At 39.7% G+C, this 24,448-nt stretch overlaps 1 protein-coding gene across 1 annotated transcript in view; it reads left to right on the top strand.

Annotated features, from left to right (window-relative positions):
* Window positions 1-5,575: 5,575 nt before the first annotated feature.
* The window catches only part of ift172 (intraflagellar transport 172), a 33,286-nt gene continuing 14,413 nt past the window's right edge, over window positions 5,576-24,448 (top strand). Inside the window, exons 1-28 of the mRNA XM_026918149.3 lie at window positions 5,576-5,764; window positions 6,422-6,565; window positions 8,101-8,213; window positions 8,311-8,350; window positions 8,437-8,502; window positions 8,582-8,661; window positions 8,747-8,834; window positions 8,967-9,181; window positions 9,376-9,499; window positions 10,310-10,405; window positions 10,729-10,890; window positions 11,178-11,231; window positions 11,390-11,493; window positions 11,824-11,909; window positions 12,306-12,418; window positions 12,617-12,784; window positions 14,244-14,380; window positions 15,117-15,224; window positions 16,765-16,849; window positions 17,656-17,748; window positions 17,844-17,921; window positions 18,568-18,813; window positions 19,392-19,470; window positions 19,580-19,700; window positions 20,796-20,940; window positions 22,950-23,039; window positions 23,220-23,317; window positions 24,302-24,437. Of these exons, the coding sequence (XP_026773950.3) occupies window positions 5,726-5,764; window positions 6,422-6,565; window positions 8,101-8,213; window positions 8,311-8,350; window positions 8,437-8,502; window positions 8,582-8,661; window positions 8,747-8,834; window positions 8,967-9,181; window positions 9,376-9,499; window positions 10,310-10,405; window positions 10,729-10,890; window positions 11,178-11,231; window positions 11,390-11,493; window positions 11,824-11,909; window positions 12,306-12,418; window positions 12,617-12,784; window positions 14,244-14,380; window positions 15,117-15,224; window positions 16,765-16,849; window positions 17,656-17,748; window positions 17,844-17,921; window positions 18,568-18,813; window positions 19,392-19,470; window positions 19,580-19,700; window positions 20,796-20,940; window positions 22,950-23,039; window positions 23,220-23,317; window positions 24,302-24,437 (3,108 nt within the window). The 5' untranslated portion in view covers window positions 5,576-5,725. The remainder of the gene's footprint in view (window positions 5,765-6,421; window positions 6,566-8,100; window positions 8,214-8,310; window positions 8,351-8,436; window positions 8,503-8,581; window positions 8,662-8,746; window positions 8,835-8,966; window positions 9,182-9,375; window positions 9,500-10,309; window positions 10,406-10,728; window positions 10,891-11,177; window positions 11,232-11,389; window positions 11,494-11,823; window positions 11,910-12,305; window positions 12,419-12,616; window positions 12,785-14,243; window positions 14,381-15,116; window positions 15,225-16,764; window positions 16,850-17,655; window positions 17,749-17,843; window positions 17,922-18,567; window positions 18,814-19,391; window positions 19,471-19,579; window positions 19,701-20,795; window positions 20,941-22,949; window positions 23,040-23,219; window positions 23,318-24,301; window positions 24,438-24,448) is intronic.

Genomic DNA, 24,448 nt, shown 5'->3' with positions numbered 1-24,448 from the left:
GTGCAGTGTGGGGCTCGGGGGCGGGGCTACACCCGGTGGGCGGAGTAACGCCTGTGACGTATGAAACCCGGAAATCCGGAAATGGCTAACACTAAAAATGAAGTTGAAATGATCTTGTCGTTTAGTGTGACACAATAAGCATGAAGCTCCTCTAAGCTGTACTCTGTAGCGTCACTTAGCTTGCCCTGTTTCTTATAAACTAACTCATATTATTCTATACTCATATTATCATCATATATTACATGATGGTTTTAAGGGGAAAATGGTTTATACTGAGGCATGAAATGTGCTCAGTTTGGGGGGAAAAATGAAAACATGTATAAACACTGACAGGAAAGTGGTGTAAAAGCAAATACAAAAAAATAAAAATAAAAAAAACGCTTTTTTATTCATCTTGTTGCAGCCATTTTTAATAGCCAATGGGAATTTATGACGTCATACACGTTTTCCCGCCCGCCGGTAGAGAGTCTAACAGCCAATCACAAGCCTGTGGGCGGGGTTACAGCTGTTACTGTTCCCCATGTGTAATCCTGCTCCAAAGTCCAGGGGACTTTCCAAACAAGCGGGTTTAGCGATTAACCCAGTTACGCTAACATTCCAGAAACTAAGATTAGAGTGAGTGACGATTATTTAACCCTAACCTGCATACTGACAGGTTTATTTAACCCTAACCCGGAGTTAACCTGCGTACTGACGGGTTTATTTAACCCTAACCTGCATACTGACGGGTTTATTTAACCCTAACCTGCATACTGACAGGTTTATTTAACCCTAACCCGGAGTTAACCTGCATACTGACGGGTTTATTTAACCCTAACCCAGAGTTAACCTGCATACTGACGGGTTTATTTAACCCTAACCCAGAGTTAACCCGCATACTGACAAGTTTATTTAACCCTAACCCAGAGTTAACCTGCATACTGACAGGTTTATTTAACCCTAACCCGGAGTTAACCTGCATACTGACAAGTTTATTTAACCCTAACCCAGAGTTAACCCGCATACTGACGGGTTTATTTAACCCTAACCCAGAGTTAACCTGCATACTGACGGGTTTATTTAACCCTAACCCAGAGTTAACCTGCATACTGACGGGTTTATTTAACCCTAACCCAGAGTTAACCTGCATACTGACGGGTTTATTTAACCCTAACCCAGAGTTAACCCGCATACTGACAGGTTTATTTAACCCTAACCCGGAGTTAACCTGCATACTGACGGGTTTATTTAACCCTAACCCAGAGTTAACCCGCATACTGACAAGTTTATTTAACCCTAACCCAGAGTTAACCTGCATACTGACAGGTTTATTTAACCCTAACCCGGAGTTAACCTGCATACTGACAAGTTTATTTAACCCTAACCCAGAGTTAACCCGCATACTGACGGGTTTATTTAACCCTAACCCAGAGTTAACCCGCATACTGACAAGTTTATTTAACCCTAACCCAGAGTTAACCTGCATACTGACAGGTTTATTTAACCCTAACCCGGAGTTAACCTGCATACTGACAAGTTTATTTAACCCTAACCCAGAGTTAACCCGCATACTGACGGGTTTATTTAACCCTAACCCGGAGTTAACCCGCATACTGACGGGTTTATTTAACCCTAACCCGGAGTTAACCCGCATACTGACGGGTTTATTTAACCCTAACCCGGAGTTAACCCGCATACTGACGGGTTTATTTAACCCTAACCCGGAGTTAACCCGTGTACTGACAAGTTTATTTAACCCTAACCCAGAGTTAACCCGCATACTGACGGGTTTATTTAACCCTAACCCAGAGTTAACCCGCATACTGACAAGTTTATTTAACCCTAACCCAGAGTTAACCCGCGTACTGACGGGTTTATTTAACCCTAACCCAGAGTTAACCCGCATACTGACGGGTTTATTTAACCCTAACCCAGAGTTAACCCGCATACTGACGGGTTTATTTAACCCTAACCCAGAGTTAACCCGCGTACTGACGGGTTTATTTAACCCTAACCCAGAGTTAACCCGCGTACTGACGGGTTTATTTAACCCTAATTCAGAGTTAACCCGCATACTGACGGGTTTATTTAACCCTAACCCGGAGTTAACCCGCATACTGACGGGTTTATTTAACCCTAACCCGGAGTTAACCCGCATACTGACGGGTTTATTTAACCCTAACCCGGAGTTAACCCGTGTACTGACAAGTTTATTTAACCCTAACCCAGAGTTAACCCGCGTACTGACGGGTTTATTTAACCCTAACCCAGAGTTAACCCGCATACTGACGGGTTTATTTAACCCTAACCCAGAGTTAACCCGCGTACTGACAGGTTTATTTAACCCTAACCCAGAGTTAACTCGCGTACTGACGGGTTTATTTAACCCTAACCCAGAGTTAACCCGCGTACTGACGGGTTTATTTAACCCTAATTCAGAGTTAACCCGCATACTGACGGGTTTATTTAACCCTAACCCGGAGTTAACCCGCATACTGACGGGTTTATTTAACCCTAACCCGGAGTTAACCCGCATACTGACGGGTTTATTTAACCCTAACCCGGAGTTAACCCGTGTACTGACAAGTTTATTTAACCCTAACCCAGAGTTAACCCGCATACTGACAAGTTTATTTAACCCTAACCCAGAGTTAACCCGTGTACTGACAGGTTTATTTAACCCTAACCCGGAGTTAACCCGCATACTGACAAGTTTATTTAACCCTAACCCGGAGTTAACCCGCATACTGACGGGTTTATTTAACCCTAACCCGGAGTTAACCCGCATACTGACGGGTTTATTTAACCCTAACCCAGAGTTAACCCGCATACTGACGGGTTTATTTAACCCTAACCCAGAGTTAACCCGCATACTGACAAGTTTATTTAACCCTAACCCAGAGTTAACCCGCATACTGACAAGTTTATTTAACCCTAACCCGGAGTTAACCCGCATACTGACGGGTTTATTTAACCCTAACCCAGAGTTAACCCGCATACTGACGGGTTTATTTAACCCTAACCCAGAGTTAACCCGCATACTGACAAGTTTATTTAACCCTAACCCAGAGTTAACCCGCATACTGACAAGTTTATTTAACCCTAACCCAGAGTTAACCCGCGTACTGACGGGTTTATTTAACCCTAACCCAGAGTTAACCCGCGTACTGACGGGTTTATTTAACCCTAACCAGGAGTTAAGCCGTAGTGAACATGGCGTGTCCTTTTCTCGAGGATCATGTCGGGGGCTTTACATCAGGAACGTGTGATTAGACCCTGATCAGACATTCTGTCACGTCCTGATTAATATCTCCATTCGCATTACTGTTTCTGATCACAGTAAATTATTTAAACAATATTCTTCAGCTGCACATTTTAAATATTACACATTGTACAAATATGTCAATATTACACGCATCATCCTCTGTTTCTTTGCCTGTGGAAGCTGACTGTGTAATGAGGCAGATGCTGAACATTTTGGCAAAGTGACGTGTGTTCCCTGTGCACAGACCCCAGAGCATTCATATCTAATGATGTACCTGAACTCACTGTTCTCCTCCTCCATCAAGATAATATATGAAGCTACCCACATAATCCCTAACGGAGAAGCCAAATGTCCAGGCTCGGGCCTCTGACTCGTCTGGAGTCTGCATTATACGAAAAATCTGTGTAAAGTTACATGAATTTAACTTGCACTTGCACTTTCCCGTGTGATTACAGGACAATTTGAAGGTCTCTTTCTTACATCCAGAAGGTACAACCTGCAACAGTTTCATTTTAGTTTCATGGCTTCTTTATTTCCTCTAAATAATAAGAACAAAAGGCAAATGGCAATGCTTTTATTAATGCTTTTATGTCCTTGTCATTATTTATAAGTAAAATAACATCCATTTTTAGGCACTTACAGTAATGATGATGATTATTTGGTTTATTGAAAGCGATTCTGGAACTGCAGGAGGAATTACTGCAACGACACCATCGGGAAGAAGTCTTTAGATACAAAAGTCAGTGTTCTGAAGGTATTAATGGGGGACCATCAGACAGTTTATACACCTGAAAGGGGATAATGTAAATTAAATGTTATAAACCTTGAATGTAGGTGTGTGTGTCCTGGGGAGTGACTCCTCCAGGGAGGCCATCAGTTATAGTCCAGCCACTGTTCTGTGACAAAGCCAGCTTTTCCAGCTGTGTGAGAGATGGCGCTGGTGGCCCCCATCCTGTTTGCCTTCTTCCCTTTCGATACAGAGTCAGAATCAATCATAAGCCAAGTGTAGTTAGGCTATAAATTAATAGACATGAAGTACAGTCTCCTCCAAAAGTATTGGAACAGCAAGGAAAATTCTGTTGTTTTTGCTGTACACTGAAAACATTTGGGTTTGAGATCAAAAGATGAATATGAGACGATGGATCAGAATTTCAGCTTTCATTTCCTGATATTTAAATCTAGACGTGTTAAACAACTTAGAACATGGCACCTTTGGTAGCAGACCACCTCATTTTTTAGGAGATCAAAAGTATAGGAACAGGATAGGATAGTCTTAAAGTAAATAACACTTAATATTTGGTTGCATATCCTTTGCTTGCTGTCAGGAGACCTACAGCACCATTAAAGGAGCTGCAGGAATATCTGGCAAAGTGCTGATTACTCCCTGCATGTGATAACAATCTCTCTTATTCTTCACATGTCTGGGCTCTGGGGTAGGGCGGCTAGACGTGCATGTTGTGATGAGAAAAAGGAAGAACATTTTGGGCTTAATTCTAAAAATAAATGTTTGGCACAAAAACAAGACAGCTTAGAAGAGCTTATGGAGCGTGGTCAATGGTCACTGCAGAGGACAAAGTTTTGGAACGAAAATGCACAACACATTGTGTTTAACTAAGAAGGATTTCTGTTCTTCCCAATACCTCTCGTCAATGTACAGCTGCAAAAAGAAATACAAAATAAGGCAAAAAAAACTTTCCAAAAGAAATAATAGCTAATTTAGAGCACATTTACAAGCATAAGCTACAGATATACACAGATGTATCAAAAGGCCCAGCACCAGGACCTACAGGAGGGAAGATTTCGTCAGAAGATATCAACTTCAGAACCTCGTCAGAACAGAGCGTTTAGGAATATTTGAGTTTCCTTAAGTTACCAGCACATGCAGGGATACAACATAATGAAGATCCAGATAAACAAAATGGCCCTTAAAATAAGCAACACAGAAATATGAGTTATGTTAAGCAAATCAAAGTCTATAACAATTATGAGTTCTCAGAAACACACAAATAAAATGGAATTTTATGGATATAAGAGAATATCTAAAAAAACACTGAATTTTTTAGTATGATCTCATTATATATTTTAGATTTAAGGTATTTAGAGTTTTGCTTCATCTCTACATATATACAACACACACACACACACACACACACACACACACACACACACACACACACACACACTCAAAGCCTAGACCAAATACTTCTTCACTTCACATGCACAACCACGATGCGATACATGACCAGTCCAGTTGGTGGCAGCAGTGCACTACAATCTGTTTACCAACCGCCATTAAAAGTCGTAGAAGAAGAAGAAGCACGTCTGTGCGTGTTGACGTCATGCCTGTTCGCCTTGACGACGGTAACCAGGACATCAGTTATGTGCCTCCGGAAAACTCTGTTTCTACTCAGACCAAATAAAATACGTTTATTCCTAATTTAACAAAGTCTGTATATCAGCGATATCTCGTTTCAACAAACTATGCAGCTGAAGCATTTGAAGACGCTTCTTCCTCCACAGGTAAAATGATTAAAGTACTGAAATGCAGCGGTTTAATCAGGTGTCAACATCTGGCTAACGGAGGGGCTAACTGCTATAAACCGAGCGAACTGAGGAGTATCTTCAGCTTCCTGTATCTTCTGCTACTTATAAAAACACTAGCACTTAGTTATCGTGAACAGCGGATTAGGTTACTGTTCATAAGCCAGCTGCACGCGAGCATCCGACTTAAACCCGGAAGTGGGAACTCGGAGCTCGGAATGACGTCATTTTCGAGCTCCGTGCGCTCGAGCTACGGAGTCGGAAAATTAACATGGCCGCCTCCGTGTTCGCCTGTTTTTAGCAACAATGCTAGCCTTGTCTTCAGCACAGCGCACTGTAGAGTCAGGGGTATGAGACGATGTCAGTATGATGGTTGATCTAAAGCTAAAACTTGTGTATAAACAGTGTAACTCATTTAAAGGTAAAGAAATGCTGCAGTTTATTTCTGATGCTCTGAGCGGCCATGTTGATATGACGTCACTTGCTGAACTCGGGGTTGTGGAGTTCCAGAGTGGGAATTCCGAGGGGGGCGTTTTCTTTTGTTTTTTTCCTGATTGGAAATTGGGAATTACGACTTACGACTTGTGGTCAGATACAGCACGCAGATTTATGTAATAAATGTATAATTTTTTGCAGGAAGGAGCTGCGAAGGTTACGTGCATGGCCTGGGCTCCGAACAACGGGAAGTTCGCCGTCTGTACTGTTGATCGAGTGGTTTTGCTGTACGATGAACAGGGAGAGAGAAGGGACAAGTTTTCGACAAAGCCTGCTGACGCTAAAGTAAGTCCTCCGAAAGTATTGGAACGGCAAGGTCAGTTATTTTGTTTTTACTTTACACTGAAGACATTTGGGTTTGAGGTCAAAAGATGAATCAGAGACGATAGATCAGAATTTCAGCTTTCATTTCCGGATATTTATATCTAGCCGTGTTTAAAAAAAAAAAACGTAGAACATGGCACCTTTTGGTGGCGGACCACCCAATTTTTAGGTGAGCGAAAGTATTGGAACAGACAGACTTAAAGTAAATAAACACCTAATATTTGGTTGCATGTCTCTTGCTTGCAATAACTGCATCAAGCCGGTGACCCGCTGACATCACCACACTGTTGCATTCTTCTTCTGTGATGCTTTTCCAGGTTTGTAGCAGCAGCTTCTTTCAGTTGTTGTCAGTTTTGGGGAGGTTTCTCCTCTTCAGTCTCCTCTTCAGGAGGTGAAATGCTGCTCAGTTGGGTTAAGGTCTGCTGATGGACTTGGCCAGTCTGAAACCCGCCCAAGCCATGACAATGCCTCCACCGTGCTTATGCAGTTAACTCGTATGCTTTGAATCATGAGCAGATCCTTTCTTTCTCCACACTTTGGCCTTTCCATCACTTCGGTAGAGGTTAATCTTTGTTTTTGTTCCAGAGCTTTTGTGGATCATCTCTATATTTCTCTGTGAATTCCAGTCTGGCCTTCTGACTCTTACTGCTGATGAGAGGTTTGTATCTTGTGGTTTGGTCTCTATATTTCTGCTCTCTAAGTCTTCTTCAAATGATGGATTGTGTTCTCTTCACTCCTGCCCTGTAGAGGTTGTTGGTGATGTCAATGATTGTTGTTTTTGGGGTTTTTTTTCACAGCGCTGACAATGTTTCTATCATCAGCTGCTGTAGTTTTCCTTGGCCGAGCTGTTCCATGTCTGGTTGTTAGTACACCAGTGGTTTCTTACTTTTTCAGGACATTCAGAATTGTTGTATTGGCTATGCCTAATGCTTGTGAAAAAATCTCTGAGCGATTTTTCCCCTTTTCTCAGCTTCAAAGTGGCTTGCTTTTGTCCCATAGACAGCTCTCTGGTCTTCATGTTGGTTTATCCTTTTTAACAACAAATGCAGTCTTCACAGGCGAAACTCAGGGCTCAAACCAAGAGTAGACATTCAGAGCTATTAAATGTTTAAATGATCAATCTAACAGCACACCTGGACGGCAAATATCTGTCAGTCACGTGTTCCAATATTTTTGATCACTTGAAAGATGGTTGAGTTCAAACAAAAGGTGCCATGTTCTGAGTTGTTTAAAACATCTATCGTCTCATGTTCATATATCATTTTGATCTCAAACCCAAATTTCTTCAGTGTATAGCAAAAACAAAGGACTGACCTTGCTGTTCCAATACTTTCGGAGGGGACTGTATACCCGTGTGTGTGTGTGTGTGTGTGTGTGGGTGGGGGTGTGTGTGTGTGTGTGGGTGTGGGTGGTATGATATTTCAGGTTGTGATCATGCAGTGATATTCAAATACAGCTCAAAAATAATGATTTTTTTTTGTATTGTTTCATTTCAGTATGGGAAGAAAAACTACATGGTCAAAGCTATGGCATTTTCTCCCGATTCCACTAAAATTGCGATCGCTCAAACTGACCATATTGTATTTGTGTACAAAATTGGAGGAGAATGGTAAGTAGTTATATGATTCACCTAACAGCGATCAGAATTGAGTTGATTGACAACATTTAATCACTTATGTTATGAGTTTATGTTTTCTGTGTGACAGGGGAGATAAAAAAGTGATTTGCAACAAATTTGTGCAGACAGTAAGTAATTCGTGATATTCCTTGTTCGTAGGATCGTAACGCGTAATATAATCAGTTATAACCTAACATCTTTCTGTATTATGTAGAGCGCTGTAACATGTCTGCTATGGCCAGCAGAAAATTCTATCATTTTTGGACTCGCAGAGGGGAAAGTAAGTGAACGTTCACATGCCGGGTTTCGCTTTTAATTATTCGTACTTTTGAATAATAACAACTTTTATATTGACACAGATTCGAGTGGCTAACACGAAAAACAACAAATCGTCTAGTATCTATGGAACAGAATCCTACGTAGTTTCATTAACCTCAAAGTAAGTTTTTTTTTTTTCATTTATACTGTAAATGTATTGCACATTATCCTGTTCCTGGTCTTATATTTTATACTTTATCTCTTAGCGTCTCTGGGAAAGGAATTCTCTCAGGCCATGCAGATGGGACTGTTGTGCGCTATTTCTTTGACGACGAAGGCTCAGGAGACTCGCAGGTATTATACATGTTAATTCTACGTGTGATAAATAAAGGACTGGATGAAATATTCACACGTGCATGTCATGATCTCATGGTTATTTTAAACCACCAGCATTTATTATACTATTGACAATGAAATTATTTTCAGGGCAAGTTGCTGACCCACCCGTGTCCACCGTATGCTCTGGCTTGGGGAAACAACAGCATTATTGTAGCTGGCTGTGATAAGAAGATTGTGGCCTATGGGAAGGAGGGACACATCCTGCAGACGTTTGACTACAGCCGTGATCGCTTGGAGAAGGAGTTCACAGTGGCAGCGTCGAGCCCCAGTGGCCAGTCAGTAGTGCTGGGTAGTTATGACAGGTCAGTATGGTGCTCCAAAGGGTTTTATACATACACTGGGCATTATTCATAAATAACTTTTACTGTGTTTACGCTTTACAAAGTATTATTAAAATGGCATTATTATGTTTCAGTGTATCAATATGTTGTATATCCATGCTTTCTTTGAGACTAAGCAACATTTTTACGCAATCCACTTATTTATATTCCTTCAGATTGAGGGTTTTTAACTGGAACCCTCGGAGAGGTGCTTGGGATGAAGCTGCTCCTAAAGAAATTCCTAATCTGTATACCATCACAGCTCTGTCCTGGAAAAAAGATGGCTCGCGGCTCTGTGTGGTGCGTATCACATACAAACTAGTACGAAAAAAAACTGCCTAATGAGCTTTACTGTATCTTTTTGTTCTGGCTTTTTTATTATTATAATGCGTTTTATCGCTAGTGACGCTGTAACAGTACCAGACTGATGCCCGAGATATTACTAATCTTTAAAGATATTTCACTTTGGTATAGTATATACAGTGTGTTTTCTTGTTAAGGCATTTGTGTGAATATTAGCCACGATAGACAGCTACCATCATTCTTTCTCTTGGTTTATCACAATAATAAAAGTTCCTGATGCCCTTCTGGCAAAAATAAATGAAGGTGCAAATGTAAGTCAGATCACTTAATTAAAAAGAGCTTGACGACTATCCGAAAATGTACGCATGATTCTTAAGAGGGCGTGCAGTAGAAAAATAGCTACATATCTTTTTACTATAGCTCCAGTTCTCTTTACAGAACAGACAATCCTTGTTGCCCGCGTCTTCTCAAGCAATACTATCAGTATCTGAGGATCTCTCAAGGTCCAAGATGGAGTCTCGTTTGCGAGTGACTGTGGAGCGTACACATCGCAACATCCACAAAAAACTGATCGCAAGCGATAAAAGTCGTTTAGTGTGAAAGGGTCAGTGAGGTTCTGAGGTTTTAAAAGTGGTGTAGTGTGCACTCGGGACTCGTCAAACAGCAAACATCAGTCCTGCACTTATAAAAGATAAGACTTTATTGAGCTCAAGGGGAAATTAGAGGAAAAATTCTGACTGGCTGAGTGTTTGTCCTGTCCGAGTCTCAAGCCAAGTGACGTTTCATGGATTGATGTCTGACCCTCAGGGCACACTGTGTGGAGGAGTTGAGCAGTTTGACTGCTGCCTTCGCAGGAGCATCTACAAGAACAAATTTGAGATGACTTATGTTGGCTTGAGCCAGGTAAGGTTTTAATTATCTTAAAGAAGTGCAGTCTTAATCTGGGCTGATATTCGTTAAATATTTTTCAATAGAAGCTCTGTTCTCATAGCTTTTTTTTTAAAAAAACTGTGATATGTGTAAAGAATATAGAGAAATATTTTGATATATTGCAATAACAAATGTCCTTGGAAAGCAAACGAGATATAAATTTTAATCAGCTCAAGTTTATTCAATTCAAATTTCAGCCCAATGTTTCAAAGCTGCGGCTGTTCCAGGGTCTTCCAGTCTATCCTCCTTACAGTTCCCAGATCCTAACCACGTTCTCCTCATTTCCTGTGATGCAGGTGATTGTGAAGAACCTTTCCACAGGTACACGAGTGGTGCTCAAGTCTCATTATGGCTACGAGTTTGATGAGGTGAAAATCATGGGGAAGGATCGCTACTTGGTGGCCCACACCTCAGACACCCTTCTGCTGGGAGATCTGGTCTCCAATAAACTGAGCGAGGTAGGAGAACATCTCTTAGAGTTTCTGCTAACATGGTTTCAAATGTTAAAAAAATGTTTGTGATCCTGAAGATCTATCATTTAATACAGACTGATGATAGATGTATATAATCTACAAAATTAGATACAAAATACAAAACAAAATAATTGGCTTTGCTGTTCCAATACTTTTGAAGGAGACTATTTACAGCTGTTATATGATGTGTGTGTGTGTGTGTGTGTGTGTGTGTGTTTGTAATGTAGTGGAACGTAGATCTGAATAACGCTGTCTGATAAACCCTTTTGCAGGTGGTGTGGCAGGGCTCTGGAGGGAATGAGAAGTTCTTCTTTGAAAATGAAACTGTACGTTTCTTATTTCTATAATAACATTGACATTAATAGCTTAACTTTGCATGTACATGCTGTTTCCTACAGATTTTGATGCATCTAAATATAATAAAATGTAATAAATTTAATCATTTTGTATATAATAATATATAATACATTTTTTTTTGGAACAGGTGTGCATGATATTCAACGCAGGAGAGCTGACCTTGGTGGAATACGGCAAGAACGACATCTTAGGATCTGTTCGCACTGAATTTATGAACCCCCACCTTATCAGGTAAACTGAGCTGTACTTGATCTTGTGCATCATGATGTTTAATACGTATAAATCAGGTTTGTCAAACACACTTCAGGCAACAGGTCACATTACACTTAGTCCAAAGTCAAGTTTAAAACAGAAGAATTGACCTTGCCGTTCCAATACTTTCGGAGTTGTATAAGATGTCGAAGCCAGTGAGATTTCAACCTTCTGTATTCTGAATCTTGTAAAATTGAAGGGGAAAAAAAAGAGCGTGGCTCCCTTTGGTTAAAAACTGTCAGGACTGCTTCTATCAATAAAGCTGTCCATGATTACATTGTGTGTGTGTGTGTGTGTGTGTGTGTGTAGTGTCCGACTGAATGAGAGGAGGCAGAGAGGAGTAGATGATAACAAGAAGTTAGCCTACCTAGTCGACATCAAAACCATCGCCATAGGTGAGTCCCAGCAATGGACACTAGCAATTAGGACACACTTTTTGGCAAGGAGTCTTACGCTGTCTCTTTGGAAGACTCCTTAAAAGTTCTGTGTAAAATTCTGCAAAACAGCGTTTCTCTGGATAGAGTCTCACAAAAAAACACTCTTTAGGAAGCGAGGAATCATTAATTATGAGTACAAACTCCTCTGAAAGATGCCTCTTTAACACTTTTGTCAATTAAAATGTTTAATTGAAGATTAAATTAAGAATTTAAGCAATAGGCAAAGCCGTTCTTGCACAGAACACTTCCCATAGTTTCAGGTCTACTCGTTAATCCAAAATCAGTTATAATTTATAATACTTCAGGTGTTTGAAAGAATGATGAACATTAAAGGAGTGTTTCTCATTTGTTTAGTGGACTTAGTTCTTGGTCATAACCTTGGGACTGTTAGTCATGACTTGAAGATTGACTGGCTGGAGTTAAATGAGACGGGACACAAGCTGCTCTTCCGGGACAAGAAGTTACGGGTACACAATGTTTTTGCATCGCATTCGAGTAAAAGATTAAATATAATGGTAAAGGTAATTAACTGAAAGTGACAGTGAAAAGACAGATTATTGGTAATTTGCGGTTGTAGGAGCGTTATATGGCCTCTCATTGGACTTACCTCTTGCTTGCACTCTTTCTGTTTTCCCCTTTCTGTCCTGGTGTGTGTCTCTGTTCAGCTGAACCTGTTTGACATTGAGAGTGGTGTGAAAACCACCGTCCTGAGCTTCTGCTCCTACGTGCAGTGGGTTCCAGGCAGCGACGTGGTGGTGGCTCAGAACCGCAGCAACCTGTGTGTGTGGTACAACATCGATAGTCCAGAGAAGGTCACCATGCTCCCTCTGAAAGTGAGTAGGAATCTTTTATACAGTAGAGGCCAAAGGTTTACATTCACCAACGCTAAAGACATTCAAACATTACCTTTTTATTCCGGTCTTGGAGAAGGAGCTTCTTCCTTGCAGGCCATGCTGATGTATGTACTTCTTCCTGAATGTCTGTGTGGTACCTTCAGTTGTTTGGAAATTGTTCTGATGGAGGAACCAGGATTGTGGAGGTCCACAGATTTTTTTTTTTTTTCTAAGGTCTTGGTTGAGTTGCTTGGACTTCCCATGATTTCAAGGGCAAAAAGGCACTGGCTCTAAAGATAGGCCTTTTTACAGCCACAGGTGTGCTTCCTGTTAACTCCTAATTATGACTATTGACCAATCAGAAGCTTCTAAAAGTCATTATAGCAATTTCTGGAATCTACCAGACTGTTTAAAGAGACTGGCAACTTGGTGTATGTAAGCTTTTGTCCCAGTGGAATAGTCCACGATCAGTACAGCTAAGGTGTTGATGACTGTGACCTTGTTCTTTGAGCTCAACTCTGTCGTGAGTACCTGATGGATCTGACCGTAGTACTCCTTCCTGATCTTGGCCTTGATCTGGGCATTGTTGACACCGTCTCTCTCACTGACGCTTAAGTACTTGATGTTTTGAATAGTTTGCCATATTTGAACATCACAGTGGGATATTTGCTCTGATACGTTCTTCACTATTGCTACAACCATTTTACTGACCAATAGTTGATCTTCTGCTGTTTGACATCCGTTCTGCTCGTCTGGGAGAAATCCATTCTTCAGTAAGTGATTGTAGATGTGGTTTGTCAGTTCAGCCGTGAGAACTTTGTAAACTGGCAGAAGGCAGGTGATCAGATGATGGTTCTTGGAGTCCATTTTGTCCTTGCCTTTGGAGAATAGGAAAATGGTGCCACTCAGAAATGCTTCTTGGACCTCTGCAGGGCTCTCAAGTGCTTAAGCCAGAAGTTTTGAAGCTTGTCTGGTCCAGGTGACTTCCAGTTGTGAGTCTGCTTAATCACCATAGCTATCTCTGAAGTCTGTCCATGAACCAAGGGTTGCACGCTCATCCAAGGCTCCTTGTCATTAATGACTTTGTCCTCGTGGCTGCTATGCCAGAAGCTTTCTGCTTGTGATTGAGAAGGTGGATCTTTCAGTTTTCTGGTTGTTTAACTGACAGTAAAACCCTTTAGTTCAGGAAGACTAGAATTCTGTGGACTCTGCTTCACTAGTTACTTCACTAGGTTCAGGATGTTGTCTTATTTTTTGAAGGTTGCTATTTGATTATATTTATTATTATTGATGTTATTATTATTGTTGTTGTTATTATTTTTGTTATTTGTCACCTCGTGTGTAGAATATGGTAGTTAACGCTCTACTCTAAGTTCATTTAGCTGCTATATGACGTTGCCGCAATTTGAAAAAAGCCAAAGATGAAAGGCGACGCTTGAAGCATGTGTGGTTTTTGCAGGGAGATATTGTTGATTTGGAACGGGCGAATGGCAAAACCGAGGTGATTGTGTTGGAAGGCGTGAACACAGTCTCATATACGCTGGATGAAGGATTGATCGAGTTTGGAACAGCCATCGATGATGGAGATTTTTACAGGTGCGGTATGAGGTGATCAATACACACATGATAAGGTTATTAATTGTTTAAACAGCATGGCTCTGATACAAGTGGTGGCTCTAAATCGAAATATTTATATATAGTTTATATTTCTGCACTGACACATTATTGTTTCTGTAGTAATATCTAAATTACAGACGATCTAAATAATCTAAACCTAATAATAAACAAATTAAAAACCTATTGTTGTTTAACAAATAAACGTTAGAATAGCACTTTCTGTAAAGATACATTTATTTAACATTTATAGAAGGAGTCTCCAGTGTCAGAGCTTTTTTTTTTTAAACAGTTAGTAAGTTGTCCGTCAGTTGAAAGTCTTCAGGACAGAAGATTTTTTTCGTCTTAATTTCAACATGCTAGTGAGGGAATGAGTGTTAATAGCTGCTGTAACGTAAATGATAACAGGAACTAAGCTGAAATGTGTGTGACAGTCTCCAAAAAGCCACTGGAAGTTGCTGTGGCTTTTTTAAAAATCATGAAAAAGAAGAAAAATCATGCCAGGATTATGTTTTTCCCATAAGTAGATCACATTACAGAAGTAGAGGTAGTTTTGGAGCCGCCGTGGTAGTTACAGGAGGTATGTCAACAGGAGCTTGTCCTTACTTCCTGAACATTAGCCGATGTACTTGAGTTTAAAGTTTAGGTGAAATTGTGTCTGTGCTTCTGAAAATGTTATTGTTCTTATTTTTGTTCATGTGTGCGTACATGGTCATAGAGCCACAGCATTCCTAGAAACCCTAGAAATGTGTGCTGAGACTGAAGCTATGTGGAAGACCCTGAGTAAGCTGTCTCTGGAGGCACAGCAGCTGCACATAGCAGAAAGGTGAGTCTTATAGCACCATGCGTGTTCTTTTCACGTTCGGAACGTAGCCCTAGTGTTTCATTTTTCTCCCAATAATCTGATCTGTCATTCAGAGGGGAAACCTGGTGAAAATATGAAAAGAGCGTTTTCAGAAAACGTTATGTTGCCTATACCTACTTATTGAGAATTTGAGTTTAAGTTTTTCATGTTTCCGTAGTGGCCCTGAAAAGCAGGTTTTGTTAATCAGCCATATTTGATTTCTTTAAAGAACTTGTATCTGACAGATAAATCGTTCCTGTGCTTTTTATGACATTGGAGTAAAGTACAGCTCTTTAACTGGGGCTGAAAAAGCACTGGAAGTGTTCAGAGGTGAAGAGTTTTGTTCAGTGCACATGATGTAGGAAAGAGAGAGAAGAAAGAGCTGAATGTCAAGACATCCACTAGGACATCATGATGTAAAGTTAGAGAAATAAATAAAAATCTCTAAATAGAGCTGCAACAAATATTTGATAAATTCAGTAATTAAAAAAAAAAAAACAACAGTATTTAAACAACAGTAATTAAAAATAATTAAAATTATTGACACATATGCTATTAAACCTCTATCTTCCATATACGTACCTCACTTCCAAATTATGTGTTTTTCCTTCCTAAACCAATGTGGCGCCAGTGAAATATTTTCCCTCACGGCACTAACCGAGTAGCTACATCCAGCTGAATACATGGAGTAACAAAAAACTGACAAAAAAAACCTGCATGAGCACCTCAGGCGTGTGGTACGCTACCTGTGTAAAGCGAATCGACTAGCGTTAATGTAGCCATTAAAAAAAAAAAAAAAAGCTTTACCATATTGTGAGAAACAAACACCTGATACGATGACAGCCCATAACTTTTCCAGCTCTGTTGTAGAGTCTTAACACCAGGTGTGATCTGAATAAGGTTATTATACTGCTGTGTGCTAGCAAGCTGTGGATTAAATGAAATGTGAATAAATAAGCACGTGCTAGTTCACGATCTGGATCAGTAGGAAACCCAGCCACAGAGTTTAAAGCGTTTTAAAATATTATAAATATTGTTTATCGTGTATCTTCATGTTCTTCTGTTCGTCATTTTATTAATCATACCACATTCTTTTCTTACTTCGCCGTTGCTCCTGTTATATCAGTTATAGAAGTTTCTGGCAAAATCAATGTTGGTATAAAAAAAACGAAAAAGAAAAATGAAAACAAGGACTTCAAGAAAATCTACAGTCTGCTGTGAACATGTTCATGTTCATGAAGTGATTCTCTTCTGTCCTAGAAAAGAGCCTTTCATAGGATTCGTATTCTACTGCTGGGTTTCTTTTATTAAATCGTTAAAATGAATTAATTCTTGAGCCTTTTTTCCTTTTCCTATTGAATATTTAAATATTTGTGACTGTATTTGACAGAATATTTAATAATTAGTAGTTGTAAGCCCTAGAGTAACACCAGGTTTAGTAGCAGCTTTCAGTTTTGGAGCTTCAGACAGGTGAAGTGATGGTGATTAAAGATGCTGTTTGTCTTTCTCCGTTACTCTTCAGGTGCTTTGCAGCTTTGGGTAACGTGTCCAAGGCCCGCTTTTTGAACAAGACCAATAAAATTGTTGATTGCATCTCAAAGGAACATGTATGTACACAATCTACAGTTCTGAGTGCATTATTCAACATGTGTCTATTGTCTCTATTTATGATGAAAAAGTAAATTTCACAATTAATATTGTTATTAATGCTTTGTAACTCTTTGGTTTCTTAAGTGGAAATTTTACTCTTGAAATCTTAAGGCTTGTGCAGAAGGCACGATGCTGCTGCTGCAGTTGTGGTCATAACAATTTACACCAAACATCCTGTTCAAAAGTTTACACCCCCCCGGCTCTTACTGTATCGTGTTGCCTTCTTGAGCATCAGTGAACGTTTGCAGCTTTTGTAATAGTCGTGTTCGAGTCCCTCAGCTGTTGGATGGATCTCAGCATCATATAGCGGCTGTTGGAAAGGGGTCAAATACGCAGAAGATGCTGGAAAAGCAGAGAATGTGCAGAACCTGGAGGATTTTTCTGAAGAACAGTGTGCAGTTTAACTGCTCAGGACAAACAAGAGATTCATGAACAACTTTCACAAAACATAAAAACAATCGCTGATCAAGCATATGGAAATTTTTGAACTGGTTCCTTTGTGTAAATTCAGTTATTATTGTGTCTTGTGGACTAGATGTAATCATCTGCTATGTGAAATAGCTTATTCAGGGCGGAACTAAATAAAAAACAACGTGCAATTTTTATGATCTCTCTATATATATTTTTAAAATTATTAACATTTTGCCGATTCTGCAAGGCGTATGTAAACTTGTGACCACAGCTGTATATACTGTTACGTGAGTGTTTGTGATGTCAGTTTGTGTTGTGTTTTCGTTGTTGTTCACGTTCTGCTTAACTGCAGGGTGGCGACGGCAAAGAGCACTATCAAGTGAAAGCACGGTTAGCAATGCTGGATAAGAACTATAAACTCTCCGAGATGTACTACTTGGAACAGGTGATGGCTCTTTTTTTACTCTTGTATTAAACATGCAGGGTCCATAGAGAGAAATTTATATGAAAATAAGTGCTGATAATATTGCTGTGATGCAGAATGCAATCAATGAGGTGATGGAAATGTACCAAGAGCTGCAAATGTGGGACAACTGTATTGCAGTAGCAGAGACTAAGGTAAATAGTAGTTTCTTCATTATCTTGCTGTAGACTGGCTTAAAAACTTCGTCAGTACCTGCTAGTATTATTGTCACTGTGTTGGTGGAAGCTACTCTACAACTGTAACTTATCCATCTACAAACTACTCATGATTTAAATCAGCTACAGTAAGTAGCTAGAAGCTACTTTGTCAAAAAGAACAACTTAACTGTGACGTTTTTCATTTTTCTGTGCAGCTACTTTATTGCACAAAGTAAAATTTTACTTTTTGTACCGAATACGCTTTCTACGCTACGCTAGAAGTTCTGAACTTGGTTCCAGGTGGATATAATAATTTGAATATTGTGATCAGTTTCATTTAAAACATAGTGCTAAACTGGTGAAAAAGGGAAAAAGTAGCAGTGTAGCGTGACAAAATAATAATCCACCGCTAAGTAGCGAAAAAGTAGCTTGTTACTGAAAAAGCTGGATTATTTTGAAAATAGTTCGGCTACTGCCAGGCTAGTAAAAATATATAGTTTTGCTAATGCTTGTAGTGTTACTACTTCCAGCACTTCCTGCTTTGTCGTTACTGTTCTGAAAACCATTGTGTATTATTGCCACAGTTCCCGTACACTGTAGCTTCGGCTTGCTACAGAATCCCGTGTATGCTCGTATTTTACAGGGTCATCCGGAGGTAGACAATCTGCGACGCAGCTACTACGCTTGGCTGATAGAGACCAAACAAAATGAGAAAGCTGGGGAAATGAAGGAGAGCGAGGGTGACTATGTAGGAGCCGTTAACTTGTACCTAAAGGCAGGACTTCCAGCCAAAGCCGCCTGGTTAGCCATGAACAGGGACGAGCTCCTGTCCGGCAGTATCGTCAGCCGCATTACCTCTGCTCTCATCAAAGAGGAGTTCTATGAGAGGGTGAGTCACTCTTTACCGTATTGTACCAATATTGTATTGTATTGATTTAAGCTTTTGGTTTGAACCCATTTCAGCTCCAAATCCCCAACAGTCTGGCTTTCAAACAATATTAGGAATGAACATTGCAAATCATTTTTAAACTCCAGATCATTGTTTAGTGTTTTTTGTAAATTTTCCTCGTATTTTTTATATAGGTTTTATAGGTTCCATAATCATTAATCGACTTTTTTTTAAGATTTTAGACTCTTTTGCTAAAAAATTGCTACATAAATAAAAAGAATTATTTATTAATGACGTAAACAGACGTTGGTTCTCAGGGCATCTCAGAATGTCATAGTAGTGATTACAGACGTGTGTTTTGTGTGACGTTTGGCTGATATTGTGTAGAGCCGTCAGCTGTATATGAGAAAAATGCAGAGAGGATAAACAATTTAAGACCTAACCTCTCATCTGTCTAAGACTGTCTTCTCATTTTAAGTCTCCAGTCACTATTTGATGATAATAATAATAAAAAGAAAACAACTGGGGTAACTCTAGGTGTTAAAGTCTGATATTTTTTGTATTTTTTTTCTTGTCAGGCAGGTGACCTCTTCAAGAGGATAAATAACAACCAGCGAGCCCTAGATAGTTACTGCAAAGGCAACGCTTTCAAAAAGGGTGAGCATGTGTTCGTAGGTCACATGGATGCAGTGAATGGATACATTACAAATAAAATATGAGCAAAAGATATTAGCATAATACATACGTGTATTGTCCACTCATGCAGCTGTGGAGCTTGCACGTGTGGCCTTTCCTTCTGAAGTAGTGAAGCTAGAGGAGGCCTGGGGCGACTATCTAATCCAGCAGAAACGAATGGATGCTGCGGTCAATCATTACATCGAGGCGGGGTAAGAGTGAATTGATTGCAAACGCGTTATTGCGGCGTGAGCTCTGTCTGTGCAGCAAGGCCCGAACGCAAGACAAAGCCTGCTGGTTCTCCAGCGCTGAGAGCCGTGAGCCTTCGCTTTGAGGTCTGATCGCAGCGCGTTCCAATCTGTGGATGCGAAGCTCTTACATCTGTCCCAAAACTTAAACTTGCCGGAAGAAAATGCCAGAAAAAAAAACATTTAGAGATTTCTCAACTGAAAATTCTTTGTTCTTGATTGCTGTACAAGATAAATTTACTACAGAAGCTACATAATAATAAGAAGATATTTATGAAAAAAAAAGTGTACACCTTAAATAGGTACAGGTCACAGTATAATACTACATACGCTGTAAACAATTTAGATTTTACAGTAATTTACTGCCAATAAAGTGTTGTACAATTTACAGTAAACAACTGTAAAACATATTTACAGTAAAGTACTATAATATCATATAAAATGATAGAGTATAAAATAACACATAATCCAGTGTGTTGATGCAGGATGCAGCTGAGCTGAAGGTTCTTGCTCAAGGATCCAATCAAGGCAGTTTGCTGGTGCTGGGATTTGAACACATGACCTTCTTATGTGCAGCTCAAAGCCATAACCACTGAGCTACTACAGCTAGCACGACTAGCTTGCACTGATTCATTGTAATCTTATAGTGGCATTAATTCAGTGCTAGAAGTGTTTGAATCAGTGCAAGCTAGTTGCAGTGGTGTAGATGTGGTGGCTCAGTGGTTAAGGCTTTGAGTCACAGCTCAGAAGGTTGTGTGTTCAAATCCCAGCACAACCAAACTGTCATGAGTTGGCAAGACGCGTAACCTTCAACTCAGTTGTATCCTGCATCAGCCAAAAGAGCAAGTGTGCTGGGTTATATGTCATTTTATACAACATGAAGCTATCATAGTACTTTACTGTAAATATATTTTAAAGTTGCCAGTAAATTACTGTAAAATATACAGCAATTTATTACAGTGTACCTGTTTGACTTACTGCTACCACACGCACATTACTTTTGGTGACTGAAATGTTTTATAGATATAAACCTTTTGCTTGCTTTTTCACCTGATGAAGGTGTGGTACCAAAGCAGTCGAAGCAGCAATTGGGGCACGTCAGTGGAAGAAAGCCCTGCACATTGTGGAGTTACAGGAGGACAAATCCTCAGCCAAATACTACTTAAAGATCGCCCAGCACTACGCATCTTTACAGGAATATGAGGTAGATGAAGTTCAAGGCAGATGTCTTGCCATGACCAAATTCTTTTCAGTGCAGTGGTTAGCATTCCCTAAGATATCCTCCATCTTTATTTATACTCAGCGGATAAGGGACACTGGTGTATTAAGCGATTATGAATGCTGAAATTGGTTTCAGTAAAGATTAAGAGCTGCTCCAATGGCCCTTTTTTTCCTGTTCTCGTGCTCCCATGTGATCCTCGATACCAAAAGGAGAGGATGTTGCTGGTGTTTGAACTTCATTTTCCTCACTTTAATCTTTAATTATTACCTATATTTGAGCTAAAGTCAGTTTCAGTGTTTTATTTCACATCATTAGATCATCAGACTTACAACAGTGGAAATGAATCGAGGGATTTTCCTGCTCATTGCCTGATAAAGATGAAAAATGCCTTAGCTGCCTTAGTTCAGCAAACAGCCATAATTTCAGGCATATATCTTCATTAGTTTCTGAGAATCTGAGGCATTAAAAAGGGGACATGGCCCTAATTTTACTGTAAAAAATGAGTGCTACAGAAAAAGTAACAAAGTTCCATAAGTCATTGCTTTTGAGCTGTTCTTGCTAGATGCATGATAAATTGGCAGGGATAGTTGTCTACTATAAGATTTCTTTAACTTCTAAAACAAAAGGTCCACAGTTGCATATTTGCCAATTTATGGCCTGCTGAAAATAATAAAAAAGTTCATGCTTTAGAGCAACTTTGGCTCTCTATATTTCCATAATAAACCACTTTCCAATTTTCATATCTATTACTCCTGTTATAGTTCTTTTTTATCAACAAGGTGTATGTCTGGATGTACTCAAACTTTCTGATTTACGAGGTGTTAAAAATGAAAAGATCTTTTTGCAGTTATATATTTCCAATAAATAAATAACAATTGCGTGCTCCTCAGTAACTTCTATAAACAAAGACATAACCTCAGGTGACCAAAAAAAAAAACAGTTTTCAGTATACAATATTTTTATTCCCAAAAGTAAACCAACATTCAGAAACCAGGTGGGAAAAATAAGTACACCCTTCCTAACATTAAGAGAGTAATTAGCAGCCAGGCGTTACTAATGAAGTGCACACGATTAGTTAATCATCAGGAAGTATGACTACCTCTAGAAAAGCAGAACTTTTGACAGTTTGGTGTTCTGGAGAACTCAGGTGTGTGTCTACATCATGCCAAGAAGAAAGGACATCAGCCATGACCTCAGAGAAGCAAATGTTGCTGCTCATCAATCTGTGAAGGGTTATAAGGCCATCTCCAAACTACTAGAAATTCAACAGTCTAGAGTGAGAAGGATTGTTTACAAATAGAGAGCCTTCAAGACAGTTGCTAATCTTCCCAGGAGTGAACGTCCCAGCAAATTCAGCCCAAGATCAGACCGTTTAATGCTCAGAGATGTAAAAAAAAAAAAAAAAACCCCACAAAACTACATCATGTGACCTACAGGCCTCTGTTAGCTCATTAAATGTTTATGCTCATGACGGCACGATCAGAAAAAGACTGAACAAGTATGACTTTCGTGGAAGGGGGCTAAGAAAAAGCTACTTCTCTACAGAAAGAACATGGAGCACAATGTAGGTTTGCAAAATTGCGTCTGAATAAACCACAAAAGTTCTGGAACAAAATCCTTTGGACTGATGAGACCAAGGTGGAGATGTTTGGTCATCATGCACAGCACCATGTTCAGCTAGTTTCTGAAAGATGGTTTAATTTTTGGGAAAAACTGACTACATATTGATATCCGTTGTGTTTTTTATCCGTTGTGTCACCTGAGGTTGTGTGTTTGTTTATAGAAGTTGGTGAGGAGCACAGAATTGTTATTCAGGCCCTAATAAATAAAAACATACAACTGAAGGAGGATGTACTTTCTTTTTCCCATGACTGTATATTAATAATATATTAATGATAGACTTGTTGGTCTTTTGTATCCAGAGCTGTTTAAACTCTGTTGTATCTTTAAAAGCCTAGCGTATTGTGCCTGCTGTTGCATTGTGTTTGCAGGTAGCAGAACGCCTGTTTGTGAAAGGAGGCCATATCAAAGATGCTATCGACATGTACGCTGAAGCAGGGAGATGGGAGCAAGCCCACAAGGCAAGAGCCTGAGTTTGTCTGGGAGAAGTGTTACACACACACACACACAAGCAGAAACAGGCCACAGCATCCACTGAAATGTTACTCTGAACACTTAATATCATCTGAATATAAAATTGCATTTATTGTGTATGAAACGTAAAACTGTTTTCTTTCCAAACTGCCAATTTTTAAATCTAGCTTGCTGTGAAGTGCATGACCCAAAATGAAGTGTCCGCTCTCTACATCAGCCGGGCTCTCGAGCTAGAGAAGGAAGGGAAGTACAAAGAAGCTGAAAGGTACACTCATCAGCTACGACTTCTTTTGTCCTGTCCATTTACACTTGGTCCTCACAGCTGAATGATCACAAGGACAAAACCCAGTAGTGCCTGGAGATGTTATCACCAAACCAGCTGTACCATCATGTAGTTTAATCACTCTTTTCTACTCATTCTTTGGGTTAAAGTGTCCTCGATTTCTGGAGAGTCTGTGTATGTTCATCTTAGCTAACATCAAACAAGTATATATTTAAAATTAGTTAACTGTATATTATACAACAATTAGTTCTGGTCCACTAATTTGTTTGGACAAGCAACGTTCCAAGAGTGCGGATATTTAATATAACAGCACTGGTACATTTCACTGCATCACTCCACTTGTCTGTGTTCGCGACATAAAATTGCATTACTAGCAAAAGTTCATTACACTGAAAGCGTTAGAGACAAAAACGAATGAAGGTTTTACACCAGAAAGATTAACTAGGCCTCCACCAGCATTCTCCCGCACAACACCGAGCAGCATCTGCGTAGAAAATGTCAACCGGTCTTTAAAAGAATTACACTGAAATGTGATGTTATGTTTCTTAAACTATTTACTGCTTATTACTGCAGTATCACTTAAAAAGCTCACCATCCAGCTGAGTTTTTGCGATTGCCACAGGTTCTGACTGCACAGCTCATACGCTGTCCTCTGTTCTCCTTAACCCTAAAATGGTAGAAATACTCGTTCTCCTGTCTTTTTATAGATTAAATGATTAAATCGTTTATTTTAAAATGGAAAATCGTGATCAAGGAAAAATCAATCTTGCACAAGTGACAAACTGACAGCCGAAAGCATTTGGATTATTGTGCGTCAGCAGCAAACTGGGACGTGTTAGATGTGTTACGGTTAGTTATATTCTAAAGGCTGGCATTGTAGAATAGGTCCTTCCACACTTTCTGCAAAACGTTTTTCCCTGTGTTGTAAAATTCTTGTTTCTTCCATACTGTTCATTTCTTTATCAGGCTGTTTTCCACTGTTGGTGAGCCTGATATGGCTATCACCATGTACAAGAAGAAAAAGCTCTATGATGACATGATTCGTCTAGTTGCCAAACACCACAAAGAGCTGCTGCAGGAGACTCATATTCACTTAGCCAAAGTAAGGTGGTT

This window comes from Pangasianodon hypophthalmus, chromosome 30, assembly GCF_027358585.1.
Source record: "Pangasianodon hypophthalmus isolate fPanHyp1 chromosome 30, fPanHyp1.pri, whole genome shotgun sequence".
Lineage (NCBI taxonomy): Eukaryota > Metazoa > Chordata > Actinopteri > Siluriformes > Pangasiidae > Pangasianodon > Pangasianodon hypophthalmus.
This window is presented reverse-complemented; position numbering and strand designations above follow the sequence as displayed.